Below are 27,039 nucleotides of genomic sequence, written 5' to 3'. Positions count from 1 at the left end.
TACTGGGTAGGATTAGTAACCAGATTAAATCGGGTACATTTTTTTTATCCAGACGTGCAAATGCTGCCCCCTAGACCCAACAGGTTAAGGGTCTCTTTTCCAAGCTTAAAAGGATAAACATTCAACACCATGGGCCAGAAAAGGTTGAATACATTGGCCATCCAGTCAATCCAGAATGACTTCTGCTAAGTTCAAAACAACTGGAAACTCGGAACTGGGAAATCTCAGACTTCAGTGAGTTCAAGAAAAAAATGATCTCCGACTGGGAAAATAAGTTTTGAACAACCATCCAACTCGGTATTCCAAGTCGTGAACTCTGGTCTCTTTCTGGAGCTCTGATCTGAAGATCACTGATGTCATGATTCAACCTCGTTTTCTTCAGAGTTTCCAGTTGTCTTGCAAGTACCATAAATCCAGAGAATGCCAGACTTTGATGACAAAATTTGTCCACAAAGGACTGCCACACCCCCTTCCTGTTCATGTGAACAGCACAACAAGGTGAGTCCAGAAATGTATTTTATGCTGCTGCATAAATAATGTAATATGCCAGGGAGATATGAAGGGGGATACCTAGTCAGTTGTACAACTGAATGCATTCAACTGAAGTGTGTCTTCTGCATTTAACCCAACAATCAGTACTGTAGCTAAGAAAGTAATACTAAGGGTATGTTGTGTAGTAAGCTGTTAGTACAGGCATGGTCCTTGGAGGCCTGATTGGTGTCACACTTTTCTCCCATCCCTAGCAAACACAGCTGATTTCAACTAATTGCATTTTTAACTGAAGACCATGATTAGGTGATTATTGGAGTCAGGTGTGTTAGCTGGGGCAAAACTGTGGCACCAATCAGGCCCCCGAGGACTGGAGTTGCCCAGGGCTGTGTTAGTAGCTCATGTGCCTCACCCTAATAATTTAGTTCCTTTCCCCCTCAGAACTTAGCCTAATGTTCTGACTTGGTGGTTCACATGTAGCCTGTTTTAGAAAAATGTCATCGAATATTGTAAGAGCTTTATTGTAAGACCCTGTAAGACCCTTTATTTATCCTACAGTTCTGACTTAGTGTACAGAGAGAATACTGTAGGAACGGCCCATGTTCTGAATTCTGTCGCAGTGCATTTAAAAAGTGCTGAGCAAATTGTCTTAATCGAAATGACGGATTGCCTCTTATACGCTTGTCGTCCCCTTATGCCATAGTTTGTACATATCAATTGTCAGTAGAAACCACATTTGTATAAGCGAGTCAGCCATATCACCTATGTTTTTTTTAAAGGCAGTAAATGAGGCTGAATGAATTGTTTCGCTGCCAGACAAGGCTCCGCTGATAGCCAGGTGTAGCAGTGGTAAGGATTCACTCCATGGTGCTGAAAAGAAAGCTCTGCCCTGACTGCTTTGTGCCGAGGCCCTGACTGCTTTGTGCCGAGGCCCTGACTGCTTTGTGCCGAGGCCCTGACTGCTTTGTGCCGAGGCCCTGACTGCTTTGCTTTGTGCCGAGGCCCTGACTGCTTTGTGATCACTGTTTGTCACCGTTATAGTGCAATTCATGTATTGTGTAGTGGCTTTGCTGGCATGCATCTAAAAAATATTTGGGGAGTTTGCCCCACCAAGATTTAAATGCTAAAATCGCCACTGCCAATACATAGTCAAAACAATCACTAAACAATAAATATTCACCCAGTTCCTTCAGAAAGGGTTGAAACCCCTTGATGTTTTCCACATGTTGTTGTGTTACAGCCTGAGTTTGTGTCACTGGCCTAAACACAATACCCCATAATGTCAAAGTGGAATTATGTTTTTAGATATTTTTACAAATTAATAAAACATGAAAAGCTGAAAAGTCTTGAGTCAATAAGTGTTCAACCCCGTTGTTATGGCAACCCTAAATGCGTTCAGGAGTAAAAATGTGCTTAACAAGTAACATAAGTTGCGTGGGCTCACTCTGTGTGCCATAAAAGTGTTTAACATAATTCTTTTTATGAATACCTCGTCTCTGTACCCCACAAATACAATTATCTGTAAGTTCCCTCAGTCGAGCAGTGAATTTCAAACATAGATTCAACCACAAAGACTAGGGAGGTTTTCCAATGCCTCGCAAAGAAGGGTAGATGGGTAAAAATTAAAACGGCAGATATTGAATATCCCTTTGAGCATGGTGAAGTTATTAATTACACTTTGGATAAGGGGGGTTATACTAAGATAACATATGGAATTATAGCTATTTGATTTTGAATTGAAGGACCCCTTTAGGTATAAAATATGTATATACTTTTTGGAGGGATGAAACATTGAATTTGGCCTTACTGCTATTAGCCCATAGAAACATGGAAAAACAATTAGTAAAAAAATAGATCAAAAGGAAGTGTGTTTGAAAGTTGTTTGTCATACAGTATATCTGAGAGATATAAGAAAGATCAGGAAAATGTTTTTGTATATTTTTTGGACTGATATTTAACCATCTTCTTTGGCAGTAAACTATCTCCATAAATACTTCCAATTTTTTTACTGGTACCGGGCTACCTTCAGTCTAGTCCTAGAGCAAAACAATTGACACGTACGTGTTCCCCTCTATGGGAAGGTGACCATCTATGAAAAGTCTCACCTTTCTACAGACTAGTCCCGTGACACTTGTTGGGGTCGTAGAGCAAAACGGAGAACATCATCGTGGTCGTGAGAGTCATCTTGCTATAGAGTGGTCTGTTTTTTGGGATGTCTCATGGTCTGACAAACACCGTTGTAGCTCGGCCACCTTCCACCGCAGATGCGGAAGGCCGCCATTTGCGGACGTTTTCACTTTGTCATTATCGGGTATTGTGTGTAGATGAGTGACAAAACATATATTTAATACATATTGAATTTGTAACACAACAAAAAGTGGAATAAGTCAAGTGTAATGAATACTTTCTGAAGGTACCAGGGTCAAGTTAAAAACTACAGAACTAACATGAAAAAGTGCATCTAAAGGGTTGTGTTGAGTGAGTAGCGTGTATTGGCGACAGAGAAGTCAGGCGCAGGAGAGCAGAACTGGGTAATAACCGGAGATTTATTAAACAAAACCATCGGCATCCAGAACAACAAGATAAATGGGCATAAAAATAACCTGTAGTGCGCTCACGCGGAACGTGCACAAGCACTACAATAAACAATCCCACATGGGGGGAACAGAGGGTTAAATACACAACAAGTAATTGAGGGAATTGAAACCAGGTGTGAGGAAAAACAAGACAAAATACATGGAAAATGGATTGATGAAGACTTCGGTGGAAGTCGTGACACCAAGATGAAGCATAGCAATTCGACACATACAACAACACTGAGTTACACATGGAATAAACAAAACATACAGTAGAAAAAATAAAAGTCTATATACAGTGAGTGCAAATGTGGGGAGTTAAGGCAATAAATAGGCCATGGTGGCGAAGTAATTACAATATAGCAATTAAACACTGGAATGGTAGATGTGCAGAAGATGAATGTGCAAGTAGAGATACTGGGGTGCAAAGGAGCAAGATTAATAAATACAGTATGGGGATGAGGTAGATAATGGGCTGTTTACAGATGGGCTATGTACAGGTGCAGTGATCTGTGAGCTGCTCTGACAGCTGGTGCTTAAAGCTAGTGAGCGAGATATGAGTCTCCAGCTTCAGAGATTTAAAAAAAAAAAAAAAAGTGCAGTTCGTTCCAGTCATTGGCAGCAGAGAACTGGAAGGAAAGGCGACCAAAGAGGAATTGGCTTTGGGGGTGACCAGAGAGATATACCTGCTGGAGCGCGTGCTACGAGTGGGTGCTGAGATAAGGCGGGGCTTTACCTAGCAGAGACTTGTAGATAACCTGTAGCCAGTGGGTTTGGCGACGAGTATGAAGCGAGGGCCAACCAACGAGAGCATACAGGTCGCAGTGGTGGGTAGTGTATGGCGCTTTGACAAAACGGATGGCACTGTGATAGACTGCATCCAATTTGTTGAGTAGAGTGTTGGGGGCTAGATTATTGACGACATCGCCGAAGTCGAGGATCGGTAGGATGGTCAGTTTTAGGAGGGTATGTTTGGCAGCATGAGTGAAGGATGCTTTGTAGCGATATAGGAAGCCAATTCTAGATTTAATTATGGATTGGAGATGCTTAATGTGAGTCTGGAAGGAGAGTTTACAGTCTAACCAGACACCTAGGTATTTGTAGTTGTCCACGTATTCTAAGTCAGAGCCATCCAGGCTAGTGATGCTGGACGTGTGGGCAGTGATCGATTGAATAGCGTGCATTTAGTTTTACTTGCGTTTAAGAGCAGTTGGAGGCCACGGAAGGAGAGTTGTATGGCATTGAAGCTTGTCTGGAGTTTGTTAACAGTGTCCAAAAAATGGCCAGAAGTAAACAGAATGGTGTCGTCTGTGTAGAGGTGGATCAGAGTATCACCAACAGCAGGAGCAACATCATTGATTGTATACAGAGAAGAGTCGGCCCGAGAATTGAACCCTTTGGCACCCCCATAGACTGCCAGAGGTCCAGACAACAGGGCCTCCGATTTGACACACTGAACTCTATCAGAGAAGTAGTTGGTAAACCAGGCGAGGCAGTCATTTGAGAAACCAAGGCTGTTGAGTCTGCCGATAAGAATGTGGTGATTGACAGAGTCGAAAGCCTTGGCCAAGTCAACGAATACGGCTGCACAGTAATGTCTCTTATTGATGGCTTTTATGATGTTGTTTAGGACCTTGAGTGTGGCTGAGGTGCACCCATGACCAGCTCTGAAACTGGATTGCATAGCGGAGAAGGTATGGTGGGATTCGAAATGGTCGGTAATCTGTTTGTTAACTTGGCTTTCGAAGACCTTAAAAAGGCAGGGTAGGATGGATATAGGTCTGTAGCAGTTTGGGTCTAGAGTGTCACCCCCTTTGAAGAGGGGGATGGCCACGTCAGTTTTCCAATCTATGGGAATCTCAGACGATACGAAAGAGATGTTGAACAGGCTAGTAATAGGGGTTGCAACAATTCCGGCAGATAATTTTAGAAAGAGAGGGTCCAGATTGTCTAGCCCGGCAGATTTGTAGGGGTCCAGATTTTGCAGCTCTTTCAGAACATCAGCTATCTGGATTTGGGTGAAGGAGAAATGGTGGGGGCTTTGGTGGGTTGCTGTGGAGGGTGCCGGGCAGTTGACCGGGGTAGGGGTAGCCAGGTGGAAAGCATGGCTAGCCGTAGAGAAATGCTTATTGAAATTCTCAATTATAGTGTATTTATCAGTGGTAAGTGTTTCCTAGCCTCAGAGCAGTGGGCAGCTGGGAGGACGTGCCCTTATTCTCCATGGACTTTACAGTGTCCCAGACTTTTTTGAGTTTGTACTACAGGATGCAAATTTCTGTTTGAAAAATCTAGCCTTAGCTTTCCTAACTGCCTATGTATATTTGTTCCAAACTTCCCTGAAAAGTTGCATATCACGGGGGCTATTAGATGCTAATGCAGAATGCCACAGGATGTTTTTGTGCTGGTCAAGGGCAGACAGGTCTGGAGTGAACCAAGGACCATATCTATTCCTTGTTCAAAATTGTTTGAGTGGGGCATGCTTATTTAAGATGGTGAGGAAGGCACTTTTAAAGAATAGCCAGGCATCATCTACTGATGAGATGAGGTCAATGTCATTCCAGGATACCCCGACCAGGTCGATTAAAAAAGGCCTGCTCGCAGAAGTGTTTTAGGGAGTGTTTGACAGTGATGAGGGGTGGTCGTTTGGTCGCAGACCCATTACGGATGCAGGCAATGAGGCAGTGATTGCTGAGATCTTGATTGAAAACAGCAGAGGTGTATTTGGAGGGTGAATTAGTTAGGATGACATCTATGAGGGTGCCTGTGTTTACGGATTTGGGGTTGTACCTGGTAGGTTCATTGATAATTTGTGTGAGATTGAGGGCATCAAGCTTAGATTGTAGGATGGCTGGAGTGTTAAGCATATCCCAGTTTAGGTCACCTAGTAGCACAAGGTCAGAAGATAGATGGGGGGCAATCAATTCACATATTGTGTCTAGGGCACAGCTGGGGCAGAGGGTGGTCTATAGCAAGTGGCAACAGCGAGAGACTTGTTTCTGGAAAGGTGCATTTTTAGAAGTAGAAGCTCGAATTGTTTGGGTACAGACTTGGATAGTAATACAGAACTCTGTAGGCTATCTTTGCAGTAGATTGCAACACCTCCCCTTTGGCAGTTCTATCTTTGCGGAAAATGTTATAGTTGGGGATGGAGGTTCAGGGTTTTTGGTGGTTTTCCTAAGCCAGGATTCAGACACAGCTAAGACATCCGGGTTGGCAGTGTGCTAAAGCAGTGAGTAAAACAACCTTAGGGAGTAGGCTTCTAATGTTAACATGCATGAAACCAAGGCTTTTACGGTTACAGAAGTCAACAAATGAGGGCACCTGGGGAGTGGGAGTGGAGCTAAGCACTGCAGGACCTGGATTAACCTCTACATCACCAGAGGAACAGAGGAGAAGTAGGATAAGGGTACGGCTAAAAGCTATACGAACTGGCCGTCTAGCACGTTCGGAACAGAGAGTAAAAGGAGCAGGTTTCTGGGCATGATAGTCTGTACACTATGCCAAGGTAGGATGTGAGTACATTGGAGGTAAACCTAGGCATTGAGTAATGAGAGAGAGATAGTCTCTAGAGATGTTTAAACCAGGTGATGTCATCGCATATGTAGGAGGTGGAACAACATGGTTGGTTAAGGCATATTGAGCAGGGCTAGAGGCTCTACAGTGAAATAAGACAGTTATCACTAACCAGGACAGTAAGTGAGTGGTTGGGCTGGCTGGGGACACGGCGATTCAGACAGTTAGCAGGCCGGTGCTAACAAGCTAGCAGTTAGCAGACTGGGGCTAGCAAGCTAGCAATTAGCAGCCTGGGTTAGCAAGGAAGCAGTTAGCAGAAAAGCCTTTGGGGGACGTCGTGATGGAGGTAAGTCTGTTGTTGCCTCTTCGTGCGGTGACGTCGATAGAACAATCGTGAATTAGTAGGGTTCCAAGTAGCTCTAGGTAGCTAGCAGGCCGTGGTTAGCAGAATGGGCCTACAGCGGACATCGCGCCTGAGGGGCCTGTTGGAATCCTCGGGCAGATTATGTCGGTATTCCAGTCGTAGAGGATCGGCGGGGTTCCGTGCCCCATACCGGCAGTAGAAGGGGTCCGGATATTGTAGCCCTGGAGTGGGCTTCGGTGGTAGCCCAGGAGCCCTAGCCGGGCTGGCTTCAGGCTAATTGGTGCTTGCTCCGGGATGGAAACGCTAGCCAGGAGTAGTTACCCAGGATTGCGGTTAGCTAGTTGCGAAGATCCAGATGGAAATGTTCAGAGTTTGCGGTAGGAATCCGGGGATATAGAGAAAGAAATGGGTCCGTTATGCTCTGGTTTGAGTCACGTTGTACGAACTGGCGAGAGCTTTCCGAGCTAAAGGCTAGCTGATGACCGCTAGCAGTGGTTTGCTGACTGATAGCTGGTAGGTAGTTAGCTGGCTATGGTCAGGTGAGGGATTCCAGATCTGAAGTAAATAGAAATACTTTAGAAAAAAAACAGCTCCACGCCACATTGGATGAGGCGGGTTGCAGGAGAGTATTTAGAAGTTGAGGTTTAGGAAAATATTTTAAAAAGATATGCGAAGAAAAATATATAAAAAGCTGCATACAAGGGACACGACAGGACAAAGACGTCTGACTGCTACGCCATCTTGGATACTAGAAAGTGGGGAGTGGGTATAACACCTAAAGGGTTGTGGGGAGTGGGTATAACACCTAAAGGGTAGTGGGGAGTGGGTAGTGGGTATAACACCTAAAGGGTAGTGGGTAGTGGGTATAACACCTAAAGGGTTGTGGGGAGTTGGTATAATCAAATGTATTTATAAAGTCATTTTTTTACATCAGCTGATGTCACAAAGTGCTGTACAGAAACCCAGCCTAAAACGCTGAACAGTAAGCAATGCAGGTGTAGAAGCACGGTGGCTAGGAACAACTCCCTAGAATGGCCGGAACCTAGGAAGAAATCTAGAGAGGAACCAGGCAACTTGGGGTGGCCAGTCCTCTTCTGGCTGTGCCGGGTGGAGATTATAACAGAACATGGCCAAGATGTTCAAATGTTCATAGATGACCAGCAGGGTCAAATATTAATAATCACAGTTGTAGAGGATGCAACAGGTCAGCACCTCAGGAGTAAATGTCAGTTGGCTTTTCATAGCCGATCATTCAGTATCTCTACCGCTCCTGCTGTCTCTTGAGAGTTGAAAACAGCAGGTCTGGGACAGGTAGCACGTCCGTCGAACAGGTCAGGGTTCCATAGCCTCAGGCAGAACAGTTGAAACTGGAGCAGCAGCACGACTAGGTGGACTGGTGATCAGGGCAGGTAATCCTGAGGCATGGTCCTAGGGCTCAGGTCCTCCGAGAGAAAGAGAGAATTAGAGAGAGCATACTTAAATTCACACATGACACAGGATAAGACAGGAGAAATACTCCAGATTTAACAGACTGATCCTTGCCCCCCGATACATAAACTATTGCAGCATAAATACTGGAGGCTGAGACAGGAGGGGTCGGGAGACACCGTGGCTCTGTCCGACGATACCCTGGACAGGGCCAAACAGGCAGGATATAACCCCACCCACTTTTCCAAAGCACATATCCCACACCACTAGAGTGATATCTTCAACCACCAACTTACCATCCTGAGACAAGGCCGAGTGTAACAGTGTAGGTTCCGTCCCTCTCTTCGCCCCAACCCGGGCTCGAACCAGGGACCCTTGCACACATCAACAACTGACACCCCACGAAGCATCGTTACCCATCGCGCCACAAAAGCCACGGCTCTTGCAACGCAAGGGGAAACCCTACTTCAAGTCTCAGAGCGAGTGACGTCACTGATTGAAACGCTATTAGCGCGCACCACCGCTAACTAACTAGCCATTTCACATCGGTTACACGAGTATAGCCCACGAAGATCTCCCCCACGGCACAAACCCAAGGGGGGCGCCAACCCGGCCAGGAAGATCACGTCAGTGACTCAACCCACTCAAGTGACGCACCCCTCTTAGGGATGGCATGGAAGAGCACCAGTAAGCCAGGGACTCAGCCCCTGTAATAGGGTTTGAGGCAGAGATTCCCAGTGGAGAGAGGGGAACCGGCCAGGCAGAGACGGCAAAGGCGGTTCGTTGCTCCAGTGCCTTTTCGTTCACATTCACACTCCTGGGCCAGACTACACTCAATCATAGGACCTACTGAAGAATTGAGTCTTCATTAAAGGTTGGGACCGAGTCTGAATCTCTCACATGGATAGTCAGACCATTCCATAAAAATGGAGCTCTATAGGAGAAAGCCCTGCCTCCAGCTGTTTGCTTAGAAATTCTAGGGACAGTAAGGAGGCCTGCGTCTTGTGACCGTAGCGTACGTGTAGGCATGTACGGCAGGACCAAATCGGAAAGATGGGTAGGAGCAAGCCCATGTAATGCTTTGTAGGTTAGCAGTAAAACCTTGAAATCAGCCCTAGCCTCAACAGGAAGCCAGTGTAGAGAGGCTATCACTGGAGTAGTTTGATCAGATTTTTTGGTTCTAGTCAAGATTCTATCAGCCGTGTTTAGCAGTAACTGAAGTTTTAGTGCTTTATCCGGGTAGCCGGAAAGTAGAGCATTGCAGTAGTCTAACCTAGAAGTGACAAAAGCATGGATATATTTTTCTGCATCATTTTTGGACAGAAAGTTGCTGTTACGTAGATGGGGAAAAAATCTGTCCTTGTAACAGTCTTGATGTGTTCGTCAAAACAGAGATCAGGGCCCAGAGTAACGCAGAGGTCCTTCAGTTTTCTTTGAGACGACTGTATAACCATCAAGATTATTGTCAGATTCAACAAAAGAACTCTTTGTTTCTTGGGACCTAGAACTAGCATCTCTGTTTTGTCCGAGTTTAAAAGTAGAACATTTGCCGCCATCCACTTCCTTATGTCTGAAAAACAGGCTTCCAGGGAGGGCAATTTTGGGGCTTCACCATGTTTCATCAAAATGTACAGCTGTGTGTCATCCGCATAGCAGTGACGGTTGACAATGTGTTTCCGAATGACATCACCAAGAGGCAAAATATATAGTGAAAACAGTAGTGGTCCTACATCGGAGACTTGAGGAACACCGAAATGTACAGGTTTGTCAGAGGACAAACCATCCACAGAGACAAACTGATATCTTTCCGACAGATAAGATCTAAACCAGGCCAGAACCTGTCCGTGTAGACCAATTTGGGTTTCCAATCTCTCCAAAAAGAATGTGGTGATCGATGGTATCAAAAGCAGCACTAAGGTCTAGGAGCACGAGGACAGACGCAGAACCTCGGTCTAATACCATTAAAAGGTAATTTACCACCTTCACAAGTGCAGTCTCAGTGCTATGATGGGGTCTAAAACCAGACTGAAGTGTTTCGTATAGATTGTATGCCTTCAGGAAGGCAGTGAGTTGCTGCGCACCAGCTTTTTCAATTTTTTTTGAGAGGAATTGGAGATTCGATATAGGCCGATTTAGTTAAAAAATATATATATTTTCTGGGGCAAGGTTCGGCTTTTTCAAGAGAGGCTTTATTACTGCCACTTTTAGTGAGTTTGGTACACATCCGGTGGTTAGAAAGACATTTACTATGCTCAACATAGGAGGGCAAAGCACAGGAAGCAGCTCTTTCAGTAGCTTAGATGGAATAGGGTCCAGTATGCAGCTTGAAGGTATAGAGGCCATGATTATTTTCATCAATGTGTCAAATATAGTATTAAAAAACTTGTGTGTCTCCCTTGATCCTAGGTCCTGGCAGAGTTGTGCAGACTCAGGACAACTGAGCTTTGGAGGAATACGTAGATTTAAGAGGAGTCCGTAATTTGCTTTCTAATGATCGTCGAAGTTGATGAATTTATCACTGCTGAAGTGAAAGCCATCCTCTCGGGGAATGCTGCTTTTCAGTTAGCTTTGTGACAGTATCAAAACATTTTTGGGGATTGTTCTTATTTGCCTCAATTAAGTTGGAATAATAGGATGATCGAGCAGCAGTGAGGGCTCTTCGATACCGCACAGTACTTTCTTTGCAAGCTAATCGGAAGACTTCCAGTTTGGTGTAGCGCCATTTCCGTTCCAATTTTCTGGAAGCTTGCTTCAGAGCTCGGGTATTTTCTGTATACCAGGGAGCAAGTTTCTTATGACAAATGTTTTTAGGGGTACAACTGCATCTAGGCTATTACGCAAGGTTACATTTAGTTCCTCAGTTAGATGGTTAACCAATTTTTGTACTCTGATGTCCTTGGGTAGGTGGAGGGAGTCTCTAAGGCCATCAATGAATCTTTGGGTTGTCTGAGAATTTATACTCCGGCTTGTAATGATCCTTGGTTGGGGTCTGAGCAGATTATTTGTTGCGATTGCAAACGTAATAAAATGCTGGTCCGATAGTCCAGGATTATGAGGAAAAACATTAAGATCCACAACATTTATTCCACGGGACAAAACTAGGTCCAGAGTATGACTGTGGCAGTGAGTAGGTCCGGAGACATGTTAGACAAAACCCACTGAGTCGATGATGGCTCCAAAAGCCTTTTGGAGTGGGTCTGTGGACTTTTCCATGTGTCACCAAAAATTAGAATATTATCTGTCATGACTACATAGTCTGATTAGGAATTCAGGGAACTCAGTGTGGAATGCTGTATACGGCCCAGGAGGCCTGTAAACAGTAGCTATGAAAAGTGATTGAGTAGGCTGCATAGATTTAATTTGTTTTAATTTATTTATTTTTGTCATTTAGCAGATGCTCTTATCCAGAGCGACTTACAGTAGTGAATGTGTACATTTCATACATTTCTTTCTCCGTACTGGTCCCCCGTGGGATTTCATGACTAGAAGCTCAAAAGACAAAAACCCAGTTGTTGTTCTTTTTGTAAATTGAAATTTATTGTAAATGTTAGCAACACCTCTGCCTTTGCGGGATGCGCGGGGGGTATGGTCACTAGTGTAACCAGGAGGTGAGGCCTCATTTAACACAGTAAATTCATCAGGCTTAAGCCATGTTTCAGTCAGGCCAATCACATCAAGATTATGATCAGTGATTTGTTCATTGACTATAACTGCCTTGGAAGTGAGGGATCTAACATTAAGTAGACCTATAGATGTGAGGTATCACAATCTCTTTCAATAGTGACAGGAATGGAGGAGGTCTTTATTCCAGTGAGATTGCTAAGGCGAACACCGCCACGTTTTGTTTTGCCCAACCTAGATCGAGGCACAGACAGTCTCAATGGGGATAGCTGAGCTGACTACACTGACTGTGCTAGTGGCAGACTCCACTAAGCTGGCAGGCTGGCTAACAGCTTGCTGCCTGGTGTGGTGGCTAATTTCTGCTAATTTCTACATTACCAAATGAGGAGAGTTACATACTTCACACACCAGTCAGAGTAATACTTAAACTACATCTTTAATAATTAAGAGCTTTGCAAAAGCACTTGACTTTCGATGATGCGCTATCTCTAATGAACCATTGAAAGTGATTACGCAAAAGTACAAAGATCTTTTATAGCCAAGATACAGCCCTCTCAAACTCTCAACGTACATGACGAACCACAGATACATAGAATGGGTCACAAGGTTAAGTTTTGTATGAAAGATATTTATAAAACATAGCAGACAGCAACTGCTGTGTCAACAGTTTTCAATGTATAGACCAGTGTCTGGTCCTCCTACTCCAAACTGGAACCGTCTCTCCCTGGTACGGTATAGAACAGAAACATTAACTCATGTCCTCTGGAATGCTCTTTAGGCGTTATTACCCAAAGACATCATACGTCTCCTCTGTCAGTGCTATCTCATAGAGGCCCAGTAAAACACACATACATATGTAGACAATGTTCCATTATGTCCTCTTCCCTTTCTGATATTCTGCATAGCACCAGGGACATGTGAAAGACAAGCCTGACCTCTCCCCTCTCTGGGCCCCAAGTGACTGAGCCCCAGCTGAGGGAAAAGTGCAACTGCCAACATTCATTATCCAAAGGGATACATTCTAATGACAAGTATCTCACATAAGCATATTATGCAGATAAGACATCTTAATTATCTATGTTACCCAACTAATTCTGATTCATCCATCACACTGGCCTGCACCCTATTTCATTGTGGAGCTAGGGGAGTTAGAGCCCTGTCTATGTTCATAGATAAGATGAGAGCACCCCTCCAGCTAGGATGGAGTCCGTCACTCCTCAGCAGGCCAGGCATGGTCCTGTTTGTAGGTGAGTCCCAGAAAGAGGGCCAATTATCTACAAATTCTATCTTTTGGGAGGGGCAGAACAGTTTTCAACCAGCGATTGAGTTGTGAGACTCTACTGTAGAGCTCATCACTCCCCCTAACTGGAAGGGGGCCAGAGACTCTCTGCTGTAGAGCTCATCACTCCCCCTAACTGGGAGGGGGCCAGAGACTCTCTGCTGTAGAGCTCATCACTCCCCCTAACTGGGAGGGGGCCAGAGACTCTCTGCTGTAGAGCTCATCACTCCCCCTAACTGGGAGGGGGCCAGAGACTCTCTGCTGTAGAGCTCATCACTCCCCCTAACTGGGAGGGGGCCAGAGACTCTCTGCTGTAGAGCTCATCACTCCCCCTAACTGGGAGGGGGCCAGAGACTCTCTGCTGTAGAGCTCATCACTCCCCCTAACTGGGAGGGGGCCAGAGACTCTCTGCTGTAGAGCTCATCACTCCCCCTAACTGGGAGGGGGCCAGAGACTCTCTGCTGTAGAGCTCATCACTCCCCCTAACTGGGAGGGGGCCAGAGACTCTCTGCTGTAGAGCTCATCACTCCCCCTAACTGGGAGGGGGCCAGAGACTCTCTGCTGCAGAGCTCATCACTCCTCCCTAACTGGGAGGGGGCCAGAGACAATTACTTGATGCCGACACATCTTTCTAGCTGATTTACACGCTGAAGCTATGTTGTGCTCGGTGACCTCTGACTGTTTCATCCTAACATCGTTGGTGCTGACATGGATAACAATATCACTATACTCTCTACACTCGCCAGTTTTAGCTTTAGCCAGCACCGTCTTTAGATTAGCCTTAACGTCGGTAGCCCTGCCCCCTGGTAAACAGTGTATGATCATTGGATGATTCGTTTTAAGTCTAATACTGCAGGTAATGGAGTCGCCAATGACGAGGGTTTTCAATTTGTCAGAGCTAATGGTGGGAGGCTTCGGCGTCTCAGACCCCGTAACGGGAGGAGGAGAGACCAGAGAAGGCTCGGCTTTTGACTCCGACCCGTTGCTTAATGGGGAGAACCGCTTTAAAGTTTCTGTCGGCTGAATGAGCGGCACCGGTTGATTATTCCTACATCATTTCCTTCCAGAAGCCATGAGTGGGTATAACACCTAAAGGGTTGTGTTGAGTGGGTATAACATTTTGTGATAACTGTAAAAAGGGCTTCATAGATGCATCCTATTGATTGACAGGTGTTCAACACCCCAGAGGTCGTGAGGGTGTATATCGGGTCGTTCTGGTCGGAACCGCTGCTGGTCCCTGATAACCGTCGTCTGTTTGAGCTGGAGGAGGAGGATCTGTTCAGTGACATCCAGAACCTTCCCCATAATGCAGCCCTCAGGAAACTCAACGACCTGGTGAAGAGGGCCCGACTGGTCAGGGTAGGTTCTCTCTCTGTCTGTCTCTGTCTCATTCATCAACTAGATGCTATGATATAATCTGCAACCACACCTGTCTGACCTAGGTACTAAAGAATAAGGTGTCTGACTCAGTTTGATATAAGACATTGAGGAGAAAGTGGCTTTGCTGAAGTTAATATCACCCCCTCATTCTCTCTCTCCCTCCCGCTTCTCTCACCCCTCCAGGTGCATGCCCACATCATAAGTTACCTGAAGAAGGAGATGCCAACCTTCAGGAAGGACAACAGGAAGAAGAACCTGATCTACCAACTTCCTGTCATCTTCTCCAAGATCCAGCTGCAGCACCACATCTCTGCTGGGGACTTCCCTGACTGCGCCAAGATGCAGGTCTATCTGGTTATCTGTTTGCCTGCCTGTCTTTTTGTCTGTCTTTTTTTCATGAATTCGAAAACACTCAACATGATGATAAAAAAATAAACGTTTATTAAATTAGTAGTATAAAACATTTGTTGATAATTTAAAACTGAATTTTTTTATTTTTATATAAACATTCTAAATATTTATATTTAGTCTATTTGGGTTTCAGTGTCCAGCACTAATATGACCCCTCTGTGGAAATGTGAAACTTTTCAATGTCCATAGCAAAAGTCTAGCATCCCTCAGTAATCCATCTCTAAGTTATACAGTGCCTTGCAAAAGTATTCATCACCCTTGGCGGTTTTCCTATTTTGTTGCATTTCAACCTGTAATTTAAACCGATTTTTATTTTGGACTTCATGTAATGGACATCATACACAAAATAGTCCAAATTGGTGAAGTGAAATTTAAAAAAATTACTTATTTTAAAGAAATTCCAAAAAATTCTAAACGGAAAAGTGGCGCATGCATATGTGTTCACCCCTTTGCTATGAAGCCCCTAAATAAGATCTGGTGCAACCAATTACCTTCAGAAGTCACATAATTAGTTAAAGTCCACCTGTGGCAATCTAAGTGTCACATGATCTGTCACATGAGCTCAGTGTGTGTATATATATATATATATATATATATATATATATATACACATATATATATATATCTTCTGAAAGGCCCCAGAGTCTGCAACACCACTAAGCAAGGGGCACCACCAAGCAAGCGGCACCATGAAGACCAAGGAGCTCTCCAAACAGGTCAGGGACAAAGTTGTGGAGAAGTACAGATCAGGGTTGGGTTCTAAACAAAATTCTGAAACTTTGAACATCCCACGGAGCACCATTAAATCCATTATTAAAAAATTGAAAGAATATGGCACCACAATAAACCTGACAAGAGAGGGCCGCCCACCAGAATTCACGGACCAGGCAAGGAGGGCATTAATCAGAGAGGAAACAAAGAGACCAAAGATAACCCTGAAGGAGCTGCAAAGTTCCACAGTGGAGAATCTGTCGATAGGACCACTTTAAGCTGTACACTCCACAGAGCTGGGCTTTACGGAAGAGTGGCCAGAAAAATAAGCATACATGTTTGGTGTTCGCCAAAAGGCATGTGGGAGACTCCCCGAACATATGGAAGAAGGTACTCTGGTCAGGTGAGACTAAAATTGAGCTTTTTGGCCATCAAGGAAAATGCTATGTCTGGCGCAAACCCAACACCTCTCATCACCCCGAGAACACCATCCCCACAGTGAAGCATGTTGGTGGCAGCATCATGCTGTGGGGATGTTTTTCATCGGCAAGGACTGGAAAACTGGTCAAAATTGAAGGAATGATGGATGGCGCTAAATACAGGGAAACTCTTGAGGGAATCCTGTTTCAGTCTTCCAGAGATTTGAGACCGGAACAGATGTTCATCTTCCAGCAGGACAATGACACTAAGCATACTGCTAAAGCAACACGCGAGTGGTTTAAGGGGAAACATTTAACCTCTATGGGCTAGGTGGGACGCTAGCGTGCCACCCGTGGTGCACTCCATCAACAGCAGGTGCATTTCAAGAGCGGCAAATTTAAATCCAAATAAATGTCAAAATTCACATTTTTCAAACATACAACTATTTTACACCCTTTGAAAGATAAACATCTCCTTAATCTAACCACGTTTTACGATTTCACGGCGAAAGCATAAATTTAGAGTATGTTAGGACAGTACATTTACAAGAGTTGTGTGTAATGTTTTGTCAATTCAAAGACAGGGTCACCAAAACCATAAAACCAGCTAAAATGATGCACTAACCTTTTACAATCTCCATCAGATGACACTCCTAGGACATTATGTTAGACAATGCATGCATTTTTAGTTCTATCAAGTTCATATTTATATCCAAAAACAGCGTTTTACTATGGCATTGATGTTGAGGAAATCGTTTCCCTCCAATAACCGGCAGTCAAGTCAGCGTCACAAATTAAATAATTAAAATTAGAAAACATTGGTAAAATATTATATTGTCATTTAAAGATTTATATCTCTTGAACGCAATCAACTTGCCAGATTTAAAAATAACCTTACTGGGAAATCACACTTTGCAATAATCTGAGCACTGCGCCCAGAAAAATACGCGTTGCGATACAGACTAGCCGTCATGCTGGGGAGATCTAAAATCGAAAATACTATGTAAATAATCCATTACCTTTGATTCTCTTCATCAGATGTCACTTCCAGGTATCACAGGTCCATAACGAATGTAGTTTTGTTCAAAAAAGCTCATCATTTATGTCCAAAAATCTCCGTCTTGTTAGCACATGATCTAAGCCAGCCGGACTTCTCGTCATGAACGAGGGGAAAAAATATATTTCCGTTCGTTCAAACATGTCAAACGTTGTATAGCATAAATCATTAGGGCCTTTTTTAACCAGAACATGAATAATATTCAAGGTGGACGAATGCATACTCTTTTATAACGTATTGGAACGAGGGTACCCAACATGAACTCGCGCGCCAGGTGTCTAATGGGACATCATCGTTCCATGGCTCTTGTTCGGTCAGATCTCCCTCCAGAAGACTCAAAACACTTTGTAAAGGCTGGTGACATCTAGTGGAAGCAATAGGAAGTGCCAAAATATTCCTCAGCCCCTGTGTTTTTCAATGGGATAGGTTTAAAGTCAATACAACACATCAGGTATCCACTTCATGTCAGAAAATGTCTCAGGGTTTTGCCTGCCAAATGAGTTCTGTTATACTCACAGACACCATTCAAACAGTTTTAGAAAATTTTGAGTGTTTTCTATCCATATATAATAAGTATATGCATATTCTAGTTACTGGGTAGGATTAGTAACCAGATTAAATCGGGTACATTTTTTTTATCCAGACGTGCAAATGCTGCCCCCTAGCCCTAACAGGTTAAATGTCTTGGAATGGCTTAGTCAAAGCCCAGACCCCAATTCAATAAAAAATCTGTGGTATGACTTAAAGATTGTTGTACACCAGCGGAAACCATCCAACTTGAAGGAGCTGTAGCAGTTTTGCCTTGAATGGGCAAAAATCCCAGTGGCTAGATGTGCCAAGCTTATAGAGATATACCCCAAGAGACTTGCAGCTGTATTTGCTGCAAAAGGTGGCTCTACAAAGTTTTGGTCTTGGGGGGATGAATAGTTATGCAAGCTCAAGTTTTCCTTTTTTTGGTCTAATTTCTTGTTTGCTTCACAAGAAAAAATATTTTGCCTCTTCAAAGTGGTAGGCATGTTGTGTAAATCAAATGATACAAACCCCCCAAAAATCCATTTTAATTCCAGGTTGTAAGACAAAAGAATTGGAAAAATGCCAAGGGGGTGAATACTTTCGCAAGCCACTGTATTTCCCAGACGGATTGATTGGCTGACTAGTTTGCTCTGTTCTCTGTTCCCATCCAGGAGCAGCTGTTGACCCATGACTTCAGTAAGTTCAAGCCCCTGAAACCGTCCCTGATGGCTGCTCTGGACGAGCTGCTGGCATCCGACATCGCCAAGCTGATGCCTCTGCTGCGCCAGGAGGAGATCAACCTGGGGGTGCAGCCAATGGTGCAGGGGGGGGCCTTCCTGGGAACCCGCGCCGGGCCCTTCGTGGAGAACGACCCATTTGGCGATGTGGAGAATGGGGGGAAGGAGGGCGAGGATGGGGGCGATATGGCCTGGGTGGTGACCAAGGACAAGCCCAAATACGACGAGATCTTCTACAACCTGGCGCCCAACGAGGGCAAGCTGAGTGGCACCAAGGCCAAGGACTGGATGGTGAGCACCCGGCTGCCAAACTCCGTCCTGGGGAGGATCTGGAAGCTGTCGGATGTGGACCGAGATGGCATGCTGGATGATGAGGAGTTTGCCCTGGCCAGCCACCTGATCGAGGTGAAGTTAGAGGGGCATGGTCTGCCCCCCGAGCTGCCAGCACGTCTGGTGCCCCCCTCCAAGCGCAGGCAGAAAGGATCTGATATATAGAGAGACTACATTAACCCACCCTTTGGAGCTGAGAGCATAACCCTTTGACAGCTGACACACACACTACTGCCCCACCCATGTTGTCACCTAGTCCCTTACGTTGTCCCCTAGTCCCTTACGTTGTCCCCTAGTCCCTTACGTTGTCCCCTAGTCCCTTACGTTGTCCCCTAGTCCCTTACGTTGTCCCCCAGTCCCCTATGTTGTCCCCTACGTTGTCCCAGTCCCCTACATTGTCTCCTAGTCCTCTACATTGTCCCCAACATTGTCCCCTACATTGTCTCCTAGTCCTCTACATTCTCCTCTAAATTGTCCCCGACATTGTCGCCCAGTCCCCTACATTGTACCCTAGCCCCCTATTTTATCCCCTACATTGTCTCCTAGTCCTCTATGATGTCCCCTAGGGCCCTACATTGTTTCCTAGTCCCCTACATTGTCCTCTGATGTCCCCTACATTGTCTCCTATTCCCCTACGTAGTCCCCCACATTGTCCCCTACATTGTTTCCTAGTCCCCTACATTGTCCCCTACATTGTTTCCTAGTCCCCTACATTGTCCCCTACATTGTCTCCAAGTCCTCCATGATGTCCCCTACACTGAACCCTAGTCCCCTATGTTATCCCTTACATTGTCTCCTAGTCCTCTATGATGTCCCCTAGGGCCCTACATTGTTTCCTAGTCCCCTACATTGTCCTCTGATGTCCCCTACATTGTCTCCTATTCCCCTACGTAGTCCCCCACATTGTCCCCTACATTGTTTCCTAGTCCCCTACATTGTCCCCTACATTGTTTCCTAGTCCCCTACATTGTCCCCTACATTGTCTCCAAGTCCTCCATGATGTCCCCTACACTGAACCCTAGTCCCCTATGTTATCCCTTACATTGTCTCCTAGTCCTCCATGATGTCCTCTACATTGTCTCCTAGTCCTCTGATGTCCCCTACATTGCCTCCTAGTCCCCTACATTGTCCCCTAGTCCTCTACATTGTCCCCTATATTGTCCCCTATATTTTCCCCCTGTGCCCTACATTGTCTCATTATCTTTCCTTACTTCATGTCTGTAAGCCCCTGGCTGCTCTACCTTGCTTTACTCTGTTCTGCTCTACACTGCTTTACTCTGTTCTGCTTTACTCTGTTCTGCTCTACCCTGCTTTACCATGCTCTGCTCTACCCTGCCCTGCTCTACCCTGCCCTGCTCTGCTCTGCCCTGCTCTACCCTGCTCTGCTCTACCCTACTCTGCGCTACTCTGCTCTACTCTACCCTGCTCTACTCTGCCCTGCTCTACTCTACCCTGCTCTACTCTGCCCTGCTCTACTCTGCCCTGCTCTACCCTGCCCTGCCCTGCTCTACCCTGCCCTACTCTACCCTGCCCTGCTCTACCCTGCTCTGCCCTGCTCTGCCCTACCCTGCTCTACTCTACTCTGCTCTACTCTACTCTGCTCTACCCTACTCTGCCCTGCTCTACTCTACCCTGCCCTGCCCTGCTCTACTCTACTCTACTCTACTCTGCTCTGCTCTGCCCTGCTCTGCTCTGCTCTGCTCTACTCTACCCTGCTCTGCTCTGCTCTGCCCTGCCCTGCTCTGCTCTGCTCTACCCTGCTTTTACACAAATCAAGACAGACATATGTTGAAGTCCACAAATCAAGACAGACATATGTTGAAGTCCACAAATCAAGACAGACATATGTTGAAGTCCACTAATCAAGACAGACATATGTTGAAGTCCACTAATCGATGTTGATGTATTTGATGGACAGCTGTTGCCATTAGATACAGTATAAAGCTTGTTTAGTCATCTGTCTGCAGGGGACTGGTCCAACCAATAACATTGCAGCATTTATATAGTTTTCCTCACACACTATGTCACTGTCTTCTTCTATTCAGCTTTTGGGGGATTGTTTAGTGAGTATTGCTGTTGATTTGCTATGTACTAACTAGACAAATAACTGCATTTGTTTCAAATGAATGTCATATGCTGTGAGAACAATGTTGTTATGTAAAACAGTTAGTGACTGTTGTGCACAGCGAAGCCAACAGCTGCATGTTATTATTAGCATTACCTAATAAACTGTATGGACTGTGTTCTGATGACCTCCACTGACCTTTTGTTCAGATTGAAGAGGAGAAGAAGTTGAATTCAGTAGTGTTTTAGAGAAAGGAAAGGTAATGAAGGATGATTGGGTGATTGGTGGGTGATTGGGTGATGGTGGGTGATTGGTGGGTGATTGAGTGATTGGTGGATAATTGGGTGATTGGTGGATGATTGGGTGATTGGTGGATGATTGGGTGATTGGTGGATGATTGGGTGATGGTGGATGATTGGGTGATGGTGGGTGATGGTGGATGATTGGGTGATATTGGGTGATTGGGTGATATTGGGTGATTGGTGGATGATTGGGTGATGGTGGATGATTGGGTGATGGTGGATGATTGGGTGATGGTGGATGATTGGGTGATGGTGGATGATTGGGTGATGGTGGATGATTGGGTGATGGTGGATGATTGGGTGATGGTGGATGATTGGGTGATGGTGGATGATGGGGTGATGATTGGGTGATGGGGTGATGATTGGGTGATGGGGTGATGATTGGGTGATTGGGTGGTGATTGGTGGGTGATGGTGGGTGACTGGTGGGTGATGGTGGGTGATGGTGGGTGATGGTGGGTGATGGTGGGTGATGGTGGGTGACTGGTGGGTGATGGTGGATGACTGGTGGGTGATGGTGGATGACTGGTGGGTGATGGTGGATGACTGGTGGGTGATGGTGGATGACTGGTGGGTGATGGTGGGTGATTGGTGGGTGATGGTGGGTGATGGTGGGTGATTGGGTGATTGGGTAATGGTGGATGATGGTGGGTGATTGGGTGATTGGGTGATGTTTGACAAGTGGTGATGACTTGATGTGATTCTAATCAACAACATAGACAGAAACATCATTTGAATCTGTGGATTAAAGTGATGCTCCAGGGGCCTAGAATATCAATCATGTGTAGGCACAAATCTGGCCTCATTTATCAGAACCGACAGGACAAGAATTCAGCCTGGTTGGGCCTTTTTTTTAATGTATTTTTAATTTAACGTTTGTTTAAGGTTCAAGTCAGTTAAGAACAAACTGTTATTTACAAGGACGGCCTACCCCGGCCAAACCCTCCCCTAACCCGGAAGACGCTGGGCCAATTGTGCGCCGCCCTTTGGGACTCCCGATCACAGCCGGTTGTGATACAGCCCGTGACCGAACCAGGGTCTGTAGTGACACCTCTAGCACTGAGATGCAGTATTAGACCCCTCCTCCTCTCTGGAGCCCCCCCACATAGCACTGAGATGCAGTATTAGACCCCTCCTCCTCTCTGGAGCCCCCCCACATAGCACTGAGATGCAGTATTAGACCCCTCCTCTCTGGAGCCCCCCCCACATAGCACTGAGATGCAGTATTAGACCCCTCCTCCTCTCTGGAGCCCCCCCACATAGCACTGAGATGCCGTATTAGACCCCTCCTCCTCTCTGGAGCCCCCCCACATAGCACTGAGATGCCGTATTAGACCCCTCCTCCTCTCTGGAGCCCCCCCACATAGCACTGAGATGCAGTATTAGACCCCTCCTCCTCTCTGGAGCCCCCCCCACATAGCACTGAGATGCCGTATTAGACCCCTCCTGTCTGGAGCCCCCCCCACATAGCACTGAGATGCAGTATTAGACCCCTCCTCTACTCTGGAGCCCCCCCACATAGCACTGAGATGCAGTATTAGACCCCTCCTCTACTCTGGAGCCCCCCCCACATAGCACTGAGATGCAGTATTAGACCCCTCCTCCTCTCTGGAGCCCCCCCCCCCATAGCACTGAGATGCAGTATTAGACCCCTCCTCTACTCTGGAGCCCCCCCACATAGCACTGAGATGCAGTATTAGACCCCTCCTCTCTGGAGCCCCCCCACATAGCACTGAGATGCAGTATTAGACCCCTCCTCTCTGGAGCCCCCCCCACATAGCACTGAGATGCAGTATTAGACCCCTCCTCCTCTCTGGAGCCCCCCCACATAGCACTGAGATGCAGTATTAGACCCCTCCTCCTCTCTGGAGCCCCCCCCCCCATAGCACTGAGATGCAGTATTAGACCCCTCCTCTCTGGAGCCCCCCCACATAGCACTGAGATGCAGTATTAGACCCCTCCTCTCTGGAGCGCTCTGCCCTAAAGACAAGGAGACAGTAATAAATCACTCCTTTGTGCTGTGTGTGAAGAGCAGCTGTGGAAAATTACCAATGATGGAGTACTATTCAACTCAAACATTTAGACGGCATTAGACTTTAACAGAACCATTTATAGAGTACTATTCAACTCAAACATTTAGATCATATTAGACTTTAACAGAACCATTTTGCCCCAGCTATATGTTGAACGTGTGGAATTGTGAGTAATAATTAAATAATTTATCGATTTAATTGTATTTCCATTGTGAATTAATGCCACATATCTTGACAGGCTATATCATATAATTTGACCACATCTGTGCATTTGTTAGAATAATAATCCATATAAAGTAATTAGTTAAACTAGAGGTATATGTGTAAAGTAAACCATTGTGTAAATCCTATAAAAAAACAGAGATAATGGAAATCCAATGAGAGGCTGATCCTGCTCTGTTGGAATATTTGACACACGCTGAATTTCGCAGAGAGCGCATTTTTAAAGACGAGGGACTATTTTTCAGCAGAAAATACAGATTGACTCATCAGATATAATTTCCAAAAAACAATTTCATAGGAGTTTTGTGAGGATTTTTGTACACATCCAAGTGCTATCCATCCTTGGGTTTTTGGCAACAGGCACTTTTCAACTGGAGGTTGACAATCGGCATCTCACAGCCCTCGATGAGACATCTTGGATGCAAACATCAGTAAAAGGAACAGTAAGACATACCATTTCACAACCGGTTGAAATCAAGAGGGGTTTCTTTGCCTCCAATGGGTTACGACCCACGTGGAATTCCAGGTCTCCGGCAGCCTCTGGAACTGCCAGTCTGCGGCCAACAAGGCAGAGTTCATGCTACCCTCCAGTCCCTCGACTTCTTGGCGCTGATGGAAACATGGATTACCACAGAAAACACTGCTACTCCTACTGCTTTCTCCTCGTGTGACCACGTGTTCTCGCATACCCCGAGAGCATCTGGTCAGCGGGGTGGTGGCACAGGAATCCTCATCTCTCTCAAGTGGACATTCTCTCTTTCTCCCCTGACCCATCTGTCTATCTCCTCCTTTGAATTCCATGCTGTCACAGTCACTAGCCCATTCAATAGGGGGCAGTATTTTCACGGCCGGATAAAAAACGTACCCGATTTAATCTGGTTACTACTCCTGCCCAGTAACTAGAATATGCATATAATTATTGGCTTTGGATAGAAAACACCCTAAAGTTTCTAAAACTGTTTGAATGGTGTCTGTGAGTATAACAGAACTCATATGGCAGGCAAAAACCTGAGAAGATTCCATACAGGAATTGCCCTGTCTGACCATTTCTTGTCCTTCTATAGCCTCTTTATCGAAAATAGAGGATCTCTGCTGTAACGTGACATTTTCTAAGGCTCCCATAGGCTCTCAGAAGGCGCCAGAACGGGGAATGATGACTCTGCAGTCCCTGTGCGAAAAACAGTAGGGCTTTTGGAAAGTGGTCGTTCTGAGAACAATGACACGGGCGCGCATGTGAAGACTCCATTTTCTATTTTCAGTGTTTGAACGAAAACAAGGTCTCCCGGTCGGAATATTATCGCTATTTTACGAGAGAAATCGCATAATATGGATTTTAAACAGCGTTTGACATGCTTCGAAGTACGGTAATGGAATATTTTGAATTTTTTTTGTCACGATACGCGCCGGCGCGTCACCCTTCGGATAGTGTCTTGAACGCAAGAACAAAACGCAGCTATTTGGATATAACTATGGATTATTTGGAACCAAAACAACATTGGGTGTAAACTAGAAGTCCTGGAGTGCATTCTGACGAAGAACAGCAAAGGTAATCCAATTTTTCTTATAGTAAATCTGAGTTTGGTGAGTGCCAAACTTGGTGGGTGTCAAAATAGCTAGCCATGATGGCCGGGCTATCTACTCAGAATATTGCAAAATGTGCTTTCAACGAAAAGCTATTTTAAAATCGGACACTGCAATTGCATAAAGGAGTTTTGTATCTATAATTCTTAAAATAATTTATGTTTTTTGTGAACGTTTATCTTGAGTAATTTAGTAAATTCACCGGAAGTTTTCGGTGGGTATGCTAGTTCTGAACATCACATGCTAATGTAAAAAGCTGGTTTTTGATATAAATATGAACTTGATTGAACAAAACATGCATGTATTGTATAACATAATGTCCTAGGAGTGTCATCTGATGATCATCAAAGGTTAGTGCTGCATTTAGCTGTGGTTTTGGTTTTTGTGACATTATATGCTAGCTTGAAAAATGGGTGTGTGATTATTTCTGTCTGGGTACTCTCCTGACATAATCTAATGTTTTGCTTTCGTTGTAAAGCCTTTTTGAAATCGGACAATGTGGTTAGATAAAGGAGAGTCTTGTCTTTAAAATGGTGTAAAATAGTCATATGTTTGAAAAATGAACGTTTTTGGATTTCTGAGGTGTTTGTAATTCGCGCCACGCTCTATCATTGGATATTGGCGAGGCGTTCCGCTAGCGGCACATCTAGATGTAAGAGGTTAACCTGAGAGCTTTGCTTCATCTAAGTTAATATGGAAAAAGTTAATCTTGTCTCATTGTAGAAGCCCAATCAATTTGGATATTATTTCAAATATCCACTTCAAAAGGTAAATCTGGCAATTTCACTTGTTAGTTGAGTCACTTGTTAGTTGAGTCACTGGCTTCTGGTGTTCTTCCATGCCGTCCCTGGGAGGGGTGCGTCACTTGAGTGGGTTGAGTCACTGACGTGGTCTTCTTGTCTGGGTTGGCGCCCCCCCTTGGGCTGTGCCGTGGCGGAGATCTTTGTGGGCTATACTCGGCCTTGTCCCGGGATGGTATGTTGGTGGTTGGAGATATCCCTCCAGTGGTGTGGAGGCTGTGCTTTGGCAAAGTGGGTGGGGTTATATCCTACCTGTTTGGCCCTGTCCGGGGGTTTCATCGGATGGGACCACAGTGTCTCCTGACCCCTCCTGTCTCAGCCTCCAGTATTTAGGCTGCAGTAGTTTGTGTCGGGGGGCTAGGGTCAGTCTGTCACATCTGGAGTATTTCTCTTGTCTTTTCCAGTGTCCTGTGTGAATTTAAATATGCTCTCTCTAATTCTCTCTTTCTTTCTCTCTCTCGGGAGCCCTAGGACCATGCCTCAGGACTACCTGGCTTGATGACTCCTTGCTGTCCCCAGTTCACCTGGCCGTGCTGCTGCTCCAGTTCCAACTGCTCTGCCTGCAGCTATGGAACCCTGACCTGTTCGCCGTACGTGCTACCTGTTCCAGACCTGCTGTCCCAGGCCTGCTGGAACCCTGACCTATTCACCGGATGTGCTACCTGTCCCAGACCTGCTGTTTTCAACTCTCTAGAGACAGCAGGAGCGGTAGAGATACTCTCAAAGATCGGCTATGAAAAAGCCAACTGACACTTACTCTTGTGTTACTGACTTGTTGCACCCTCGACAACTATTATGATTATTATTATTTGACCATGCTGGTCATTTATGAACATTTGAACATCTAGGCCATGTGCTATTATCTTGTTATGGATAGGGGGCAGTATTTTCACGGCCGGATAAAAAACGTACCCGATTTAATCTGGTTATTACTCCTGCCCAGAAACTAGAATATGCATATCATTAGTAGCTTTGGATAGAAAACGCTCCAAAGTTTCTAAAACTGTTTGAATGGTGTCTGTGAGTATAACAGAACTCAAATGGCAGGCCAAAACCTGAGAAGATTCTGTACAGGAAGTACCCTCTCTGACCATTTCTTGGCCTTCTTTGTCATCTCTATCCAAAACAAAGGATCTCTGCTGTAACGTGACATTTTCTAAGGCTCCCATAGGCTCTCAGAAGGTGCCAGAACATTGAATGATGACTCTG

At 45.3% G+C, this 27,039-nt stretch overlaps 1 protein-coding gene across 2 annotated transcripts in view; it reads left to right on the top strand.

Annotated features, from left to right (window-relative positions):
* LOC106581604 (EH domain-containing protein 2) overlaps window positions 1-21,071 on the top strand; it is a 54,924-nt gene extending 33,853 nt beyond the window's left edge. For both annotated transcript variants that reach the window (XM_014163736.3, XM_014163734.3), the window contains exons 6-8: window positions 14,441-14,629; window positions 14,834-14,995; window positions 18,433-21,071. In XM_014163736.3, coding sequence (XP_014019211.1) covers window positions 14,441-14,629; window positions 14,834-14,995; window positions 18,433-18,993 — 912 coding nt within the window. In that variant the 3' untranslated portion in view covers window positions 18,994-21,071. The remainder of the gene's footprint in view (window positions 1-14,440; window positions 14,630-14,833; window positions 14,996-18,432) is intronic.
* Window positions 21,072-27,039: the final 5,968 nt, after the last annotated feature.

The sequence above is a fragment of the Salmo salar genome, chromosome 20 (assembly GCF_965601325.2).
Source record: "Salmo salar chromosome 20, fSalSal1, whole genome shotgun sequence".
Taxonomy (NCBI): domain Eukaryota; kingdom Metazoa; phylum Chordata; class Actinopteri; order Salmoniformes; family Salmonidae; genus Salmo; species Salmo salar.
Note: the sequence above shows the minus strand (reverse complement) of the source record. Positions and strands in the feature narration are given on the sequence as shown.